Source organism: Vipera berus (genome assembly GCF_964194415.1).
Source record: "Vipera berus genome assembly, chromosome: 12".
In the NCBI taxonomy this organism is placed as follows: Eukaryota; Metazoa; Chordata; class Lepidosauria; order Squamata; family Viperidae; genus Vipera; species Vipera berus.
The window spans coordinates 21,010,068-21,019,034 of NC_138215.1; the positions used below are offsets into that span (position 1 = coordinate 21,010,068).

Below are 8,967 nucleotides of genomic sequence, written 5' to 3' on the forward strand. Positions count from 1 at the left end.
TGCATAGGCTAAGCAGATGCAGGGCTGCTATAACTGTGCTTGTTTTTAATACTTTTTAATTTAAAGCCAGGCCAGAATTCAATAAATATAATTTCCTCAACATTCTGTAACAGTTAATTACCTTCAATCTTGGGAAGAGGTAGGACAGAAATTCAATATTGAAATAAAACCGCAGAGTCAAAATACATAGAATCAAGGACACACACCAAGTTTCCTTCACACTTTTAGAGGAGTGAGAAATTCACGACTGGAAGAAGGTGAAACAGTCTTTTTTCACCCTTCCTTTATGGCTAGGTAGACGTACCTCTTCAAAGAGACACAAGGCTGCCTCATAGAGCGAGCACAGCCCTTCAGAGGTCCTGGTTGGTTCCCGCCACTGACTTCGGTCTGCAGACGATCCCTGCAAAATGAGCCACAGAAGAGGAATGACTGAAGGAGAACCGCACACATATAGAAGTACGTAAACATATCTCACCAACCAAGCAGTAGACTGTTTCCCCAAATAAAACTGGCTAAAAAGAAATTTCTTTCCTCAAAATAACAGCACTTTATGGCATGCACTCTGCTCGAGAGAAGTTCCCCAAGGATAAGCTCCAGCACAAGTCCAAAAGCTTGGAAGACTGAACCTCTGGTCTCGGTGACCGACCCAGATTGGACCAGCTCTTTATTATTTTTGCAAATAATTGTATGCATCATCTCCAGCATTTTATTTTTAATTTATTTTAGTTTTACACCAGAATGCCTATATTTTTATTTGTTTCTTCTAAATAAGAGACAGGCGGTACAGGTGCCAATGTTTCAAGCTACTAACATTAAAAGACCTCTTTCTCGGTAGCTGCTATTAACTAGAAAATAAGTACAGGCATTTCTAAAGTAATCAGGAATACCTAACACAGTTCTAAACTGCTACTGATGCCAGGGTTTAAAGATGGTCAACTCTTTTCAAAACTGTTCAAATGCCATCAACCATAGGTGAGGCCGACAGGATGGATATACATCCGATATTATGCCGTCTCTGGTTGCAAAGAAGCTACAAATTCCTAGATTTTCTTTCATTTCACCTGAGAGCAGTGCATACGTACCAGCGACCGCCTCATTTGCATTAAAATCGTCATGAAACAATCGAAACTGATCATGCCTTCCAAGGTCTGCAGCAGCTTGTTCTTCTCCATGGTGTGGACCACGGCCGACGCACTCAGGGCCATCTCAATCCACTCCAAGAGATACCGCAGGGAGCCGCGCTGAGCCGCCAAGCCCAGCAGCAGCTCCGAAGCCAACCTTCGCCCAAGGGTGTCCGCTCCGGAGTTAGGGATCGTTACTCCTTTAAGGAAGACCGTGACTTGGGAGAGGCAGTCCAGGCCCATGGGGGGGATCTTGCTCTCGTTGGCTAGAGATAAAGGAGGCAAGGAACTGACCACCTCGATGGCCGTGTGAATGACATCATTGCAAAGGCTGACCCCGGGTCCTGCCGCCGGCATCATCCAGCTTTGCCTCAGCAGTGCAAAGAGCAGGCTCAGCCCGGTCCGGACCCCCATTTCTATAAGCGCGTCCGTGCTTGACCGGGGCCTCTCGCTGATGGAGTGGATGTCCACGCAGCCCGAACTGCTTTCCGGAGAATGCTGCTGCTGCTTCACCCGGCCTTTGTCGTGGTACTTATTGGACAGCGCGTAGAAGATGCGCTGCAAGACCAGCAGGCGCTTGCGAAGCGCCCCGGCAAAGGGGGAGTCCGAGCACACCATCTTTGCCAGAGCCAGCTGGCTGCTAAGAAGGGCGTCCAAGTAGTGGTCCTGCTCATCGCTGGACAGGGACTCGCGTTCGAAATCAGGCAGCTGGGGCCCTTTGAGGCAGAAGACCTGCTGGGGCAGGGGGACCACCTCTTTGTTACTGACGAGTTTCGCGTACAGGACGGAGACCCCTTCCCTGGTAGCGATCGATTCGCTGTCTTCCGTGATCCAGGAGCTGTTGAGGTGCTCCAGCCATTTCAACTTCACAGGTGGAACCATGGTCGCCATCTTGGCCTACCGACCGGCCATCAGTCCTAGGACGGAAAAGAAATCCACTACTTAACGGAGGCTTTATCGTACCAACATCTATGGGCAGCGTATAAATGTAATTCATAAGTAAATTTAAACAGCCACAACAAACCACACCTTCCTGATTTATGCATTAACGACCAAAATCAAAGTCTACCTCCCACCTCCTCCATGAAGAACTTCTTTCCCCCTAAAAGGGAAAATATACTTCTGCGTCTGCTGCATTGAGACCACCAAAGTAAAGCTGTGTGAAGAACCCCAGTTGCCTCTTGCGTCAAGAGACTCCTGGCAAAATGGCAGAGGAACTCCTTCCTTCACTCACAGACCTTCTCTGCCTGTCAAAGTCCTACTGCAAAGCTCTCTAATCTGCTAATTCGGGGAGTCAGTGTTTAGACCGAGCAAAGCAAACCGCCTATTTTGCACCACTGAAGGGAATCCCACCACACATGCAGTATCTCTTTCCTGCAAATTGGGGATTAAGAATTGGCTGGCTGAATTGTTGCACAGGCAGGAAAACGGTTCTGTCACCAAGTCAGCAACACCCGCCACCAGACACAGCTTATACGTCTCTGAACCCGCTCTCTTCTTCCAACAGTTGGCTTTCCCAAATCCCTCTTCACTAACTCCTTAGAACTGGATGCTTACTGAACACTAATTGTCAGCCTGGCATGTTAAAATGAAAAGGAAGCGTATGTCCAAAAAAATCACCAACTTTGCATTTCCAGACCTCAACCTCATACCTGTTTTCCACTGCTACTGGTGAAATACTGAGACACAATTGCCCAAGGGAAATGCCCACTGATCACAATGGCTGTGACTACCAAATAGTCATGTTAAGACTATATGTTATTCTCCCCAAATAACCCCAGAACTGGGCTTCCTTTATGCAAACTCATCTTTGTGTACAGCAAACACACTGTCCTCAAAGGACAGAGACATTCCCCTGTCCAGAGGAACTGCCTTCTCTCCTTGACCCTTGCCTCGCTTGGATTAAATCTCAGTGCGTTTGCACATATTTCTCCCAACTTGTTAATACCACCAAATGGACAGTTTTATTTGTATTTCAGCTCAAAATCTAAAGGACTCCCCAGTTTCCAACCATCGTCTTCTGACACCGTGGTCAATGGTGCTTCTGAGAAATTCAAGAGAACCAAGAGTTCGCCTCTCCTCTTTTCCATTCCCTGCCATGTCATCTACTTTAAAGCAACTGAGACTATTTCCTAAAATGAGAAGTAAATCAGATCGGAATAGATCCACATAATCAGCATAACCGACAGGCATTTGGGGATGACTGTATGACTGTAAAGTGCTGTAAGGAGTATGACAGATCACTTGGTATCAATGTCCAGAAAATAACATCTAAATTAATTTCCCCACTGGCGGCCTTATTATTTGGATGGGTACAAAAAATGTGACAACTCTTTATTGAAACTAACATATAAAAGTTTATGTATATACATGAGAAGGTCTATATATACACATATGCGTACAGTTGTTTTGATTCTTTTAAAGCATCCTTTGCAGACTCTGCCTTACCTGTCAGATTCTCATTTTCTGGACTAAGAAGACAACAGCACAAAATTCCAATTGCACTTACTATGGACATTTTTAAAAGGCATTTCAAGATTTCATTAGGGATGATACATCTGCATGTCAATGCAGACATACAGGGAAAGAAAACAATAACAGTTGAAATTAATTCTAGAGAAAGATTTATGCTATAGATTAAGATTATACTCTTCTCCCTGCTTGTTGTGTGTTCTGCAAGCCAACACCCATGATGAGGACTGCAGAAAGAACCACTGTCACACGTTCATTGCTATAGCAACAGTGCTGTAAGGAATCAGCCTGAAAAGGCTCAAACAGGACAAGCTTCATTATTCGTCCCCAGAGTTATACAGGGTGGGGTGACCGCACAATAAAATACCCAATGTTTTCTAGGGTTAAAGGGTTAAATATGATTCAGTCATCAACATTTGTGTATGATTCTAAGAAATGCCCTTGTTCTCTGGTCAATTAATATTTAAATTATTTTTCTTGGGCACATTGTTATTTTTAAAAGGACCTTTCCCATAAACCACTTTATTTATAAACATTTAATAACTAGCTTGTTGCTGTACACTAGGTGCAAATAAAGGGATTATAACCTAGACATAAAAATTTTGTTCAGAGCTATGAATGAGAGACAAAAAAAGGATACTGAAGCCCAAATATGACTCAACCATGAGATTCATGACTCAACAATAGGCAAAGCTGTTGTTGGCATTTTATAATCGAGCTGAAGGGCGCTGGACTGCCTCTGATGTCCCCAAAGGGTGGGCCGTGCTGTGCATCCAGGCCTGCCATCTCCTCCTCCCTCCTGTGGTCCCTTTACGGCATCTCCGGTCCGGCAAAACCTGGGGGGGGGGCAGACCCTCCTCTGCAGAGCAGCCGCTTAAGGCAGAATCCAGCAACTGGGGGGTTTCTCACTTTGCCAAAGGAGAAGGCAACAACACGGGGAGCAGAACTGAAGAGTTACAGGATTACAGCTTCCAGCACTGCAGCAGCTCATTTATGACTTTTTACAGCCACATTAAATATTCACAGGGTTGTTCCGAAGAAAAAGGAGTGGGGCAGGAGCAGAACTACGGAGTTAGTACTTCACCAAAGAAGATTCAGGCTAGATATCAGGAGGAAACTATTTTCAAAGAGAATTTTTAATTTTGCAAAAATATTCTAATAAGCAACTGCAGTATAAATCCTATTTAGAGTTCATATATCATTTGGACAGACTTGGGCTGTGGTCTAAGCAGCAGCTATTTGGATTACAGCATTTCATACACTCCTCAGTGGTCAGGATGCTGCCTAATCCTTTACCTTTTAAAAAAATCTCCCTCTCTAAGGTAATATGGAGATCACTGAGCTGAAAGCATCAATCGGCCCCTTTCCCCTTCCCACCTCAACAAAGCAGCCAACTTGATGTCATCATACTGAAAGTCCGCCCTGTGTTGATGTTACATCACAGGCTGAGATACAGAAATCGTCTGAAACTGTAGCCGTACATTTTCTACATTTCCTATCTCGTCTTACTTCCAGTTGCCTGTAATTGCATTAGCTGATTCTCATTCTTTATATTCTTAGCCAGTTGTTTTTTTTTGCTCTTCAGCCTATCAACAACATTTAGGTCAAAACAATGAACCACCTGCCTTTATTTTGCAAAGTTGGCTCTACAAAGAGGACACTGCATAAATGTACAAAACTAACCCCTAACATACTAACCAACCACTACAACAGTATTTTTTATTTGGATCATAACATTTCTAAAGAAAATGCAGGGTTTAATGCAAGAAACAAATGTCCTAATTTATGATTCATAAATCAGGATGTGAACAATGATTACATTTTCTTAGAAGGTTTAAATTACTTTAAATAATGCAAAATCTTCTCAAAATTAATACGGTCTTTAAATCTTTCAAGTTCTAGTGCTACATAATACTACATAATACTACATATTACTAGATAATACAGACATTTCTGGGGTCCATTCAGGACAAATTCACCACATTGCAGAAACCGAAACCAGTCATCATTTCTGGCCAGATAACCATTTCTAAGGCTACAGCAGACAGCTCTATATGCCCCAAAGATGAATGAATATTCAAGGTTAGCCACAATATTCTAGAAAGTTTCAGCAGCAGCCACAGAGTCAAAGCTTGTATTGACTTCATAACAGAAGGCAGTGTTTTACTTTAAGGTGAGCTTTTTGATATTGCATTTTCTTTGTTCTGAGTTTCCACCTCTGGATACACCAAAAACAATTTAAAAAGTAGAGATACAAATTCAAAATTAAACAACTTAAAAACTGAGTAATTTAATTTAAAAATTATAAAATGTGTGTTAATCATAACTTTCTGTGTGCTGAAAGTTCAAAGTAGCACAGACTACACAGACTGCTGAAAAGTTGGACTTGGGTCATCAGCAAAACAAATACTTATTTAGAATCTGATGTGTTGATAAGCTAAGAATGTCTGACACTCCTTCAGGTGGTTAGAAAATATATTTGCAGATATATTCTCTGTGAAAACTGCTCTACAGGCTTGTGTTGTGCTTTCTCTTGCAGATATGCTACCCTGCTATTACTTGTTTAAGACCTCTTATACTGTACGTATACACCAGAAATGTGTGTGTGCGTGTGTATGAGTGTATACACATTACATTCATTGGTCCATTACTTATTCATAAAGAGAAACAAGGGCCATCTGAAAGACATAACCAAGGGGTGAGAGAGAATATGGCATTCCAAACCAACCTCAACTGAAGGCAAGGGAGTGACTTACAATGGTAAATAGAAACAGCTGTCCCCAAGGAAGGCAGCTATATTTATTAAGGGATTAGGGGCCTGTGTGAACTGTGCCTAGCAAATCACATCATTGGATCGTCCAGTCCAGCCCTGGCTGTATCTGCTCTGGCAAGGTTGCAAAAGAGGTCTCTTCTATTTATAACCTTTGACCTTTGACCATTTCAGTGTTCTGCCATTTAATAGCCAACAGGGCTCCGTACAGACTTTTTCACTGAGCATTTGTGCGTATTTCACACTACAAGTGAATTTGCAGAGTTTAATATTGTCAAATTTATATAAAGCTGATTTACATAATTAACAATGCTTTCAAACTATTAAGTTCCCAAGCCAAGCAAGGCAAACCAATGTGGGCGCTTGTCCATCTCCTCCAATGTTCCAGAGAAGAACCCGCTTACCAGGGTTGCCTGGAAACGTTCCAGTTGGCTTGATGACCCTGGATCAGTCACAAAAGGCAGTCGTGGAAGTCAGGCTGTCATTGGCCCATTCCCAGGCTTCACCCAACCCTGCCAATGGTCAACCAACGCCTAAAGCTTTTAGGTTCAAGGCTTAATGCCTTTCATCTTTTCTTGACAGTTGCTGGCTTTACCTGGATATGTGTAAAGTTCAACTCCAAACAGTTCTACCTTTCTCTCTTACTGTCCCAACGTGAAAGGAGAGCTGAACCCACGCCTGCCTATTCACTTGCAAACCTTATCAAATAGTCACTTCCAGTACAGATTGCTCCTATCTATGCAAATTTTCATGTACGCCTTCAGCACGGCCCATCCATCGCTTTTTTAAACCCCGACAAAATGTTGAATATAAACAGGCAGGCAGGCATCTGAGCCGGCTGCTTGTACAGGAATTGTCCCAGGGATGGAACTGCCAAGCTCTAATTCAAGGACCCGGCCTCAACCAGCCCTCCAATTTCGAACGTTTCCTTTTTCCCCGATGTTTCTGTGCCCGACGGCAGAAACAGCGGCAGTGGCGCGTAGCCAGCCTGCTCACCGTTAACTCAAACCCATTTTCTGGGCCGTGCGACGCGGCGGGCAACAAGCTGACGGCGCGGGCCGGGCCCGGACACCCCCCAGGCTCGACTGCGGCGCCCAGACGGCCCCTCCCTCGCCCGGCCGGCTGCGGGGGGGCTCCCCGGGGGGGCTCCCGGGGCCCGAAGCTCGCGCCGCCAGGCTTCCCGCGCTGCTGGCGGCGCCCAGGAAGCCGCCCCGAGGAGGCCAAGCCAGCCTTGGAAGGCGACGCCGGGCCCGCTAAGCCAGCCCCGGGTGCCCCGTCGGCGCAGAGGGAAGCGCGGGCGCGAGGCCGGAGGAGGAGCCGCCCGGGCCGGGAAGGGCCCCGGCCGCGGGCTGACGACGCCGGCAGAGGAGCTGCCCGGAGCCGCGGAGGAAGGGCGGCCCGGGCCAAGCGCGGAGCCCGGCGCCGCTTCGCCCTCCCGCCGCCCCGCCGGGGACCGTCGCGCAGCGCCGCCATCGGGGCCGCCCTACCTGTCCGCCTCGGAGCCTCCGCCGCCGCCGCTCCCGCCCTCCCAGAATGCCTCGCGGGGCGGCGGGCCGACGGGAGTTGCAGGCCTCGGCCTCCCGCCCCGACGCCCGCCCGCCCGGCGCGTCTACCTGCTCGGTTCCGCCCGTCCGCCCGCGAGGGCCCTGGGCTCCTCCCGCGGCGGCGCTCCGGTCAGGCAGCAGCAACCAGCCCGCGCGGGGGGAGGGAGAGAGGCAGGAGGAGGGTGGGCCGCGCCAGCCAAGCCTCGCGAGACCCGCTGCCGGCTCCCGCTTCCGTCGCGCGGCAACCCTGCGGGGGGGGGGGGCTGGCCGCCACGGCGCCCTCTGGCGTCCGGCGCCGGGATTGGCAGAGCGGGCAAAGCGCCGCGCCCCGCCCCGCCCCGCGGGGGACTACAGTTCCCATCCGCAGAAGGGAAACGGCGCCGTCTCCGATGAGGGGCGGCTCCTCACCGTCCAGTCCCTTAGCAAAAACGAGTGGATGAGTTTTGTAGTCGGTCCCTCCCATCTGCCTCCCCCGGTCAGGCCGGGGCAAGTCCATCTCCCATCAGTCGCTATCCAGTAGCTGTGGATCATGGAAACCCCGAGCGAACTCTCCCTTCCGCGGGAGGGAAGCGCGTTGGAAAGCTCCGGCCTCCCCCCCCCCCGCAATTCGGCTGTAATTCGAATTCCGAGTCTAGATTCGATTTAATTCTCTGCATCCTTTGATCCTCTTTGGCGGCTTCATTTGGAGGGAAAAAAGGCAAAAGCCGCGGACCCTGCTTACCCCAAGCCCCCCCTCCGCTTCAGGGCCCTCAAGCCCCACAGTTGGGCCCCCCTTTGCCCCTGGAAGAGGGGACAGGGCCGGTGGGCCCAGTCTCGCATCTGGATCAAACGTAGATCTACTCTGTATATCTTACAGAAGGAATATAATTTCTGACGCAGCTGGTGGAACAACCTGGGTTTGCAAACGGGTGAGGAAAGGGAAATCTCAGCTGACAAGTTTGGAAAATTGCTTTCCTGGGAAATATTCCTCCACTGGTCTTCTGTGGGACACAAAGGAACTAATGGGGTCCCCTGATGATGGATGAGGCTCCTTCCTTCAAGCGAATCCATCATCCTGGGC

General features: G+C 48.0%; 1 protein-coding gene across 1 annotated transcript in view; it reads right to left on the reverse strand.

Annotated features, from left to right (window-relative positions):
* HERC1 (HECT and RLD domain containing E3 ubiquitin protein ligase family member 1) overlaps positions 1-7,997 on the reverse strand; it is a 54,147-nt gene extending 46,150 nt beyond the window's left edge. The window contains exons 1-3 of the mRNA XM_081337649.1: positions 7,977-7,997; positions 1,083-2,038; positions 305-400 (exon numbers count right to left, since the gene is read on the reverse strand). Of these exons, the coding sequence (XP_081193775.1) occupies positions 305-400; positions 1,083-2,012 (1,026 nt within the window). The 5' untranslated portion in view covers positions 2,013-2,038; positions 7,977-7,997. The remainder of the gene's footprint in view (positions 1-304; positions 401-1,082; positions 2,039-7,976) is intronic.
* Between the last annotated feature and the right edge of the window lie 970 nt (positions 7,998-8,967).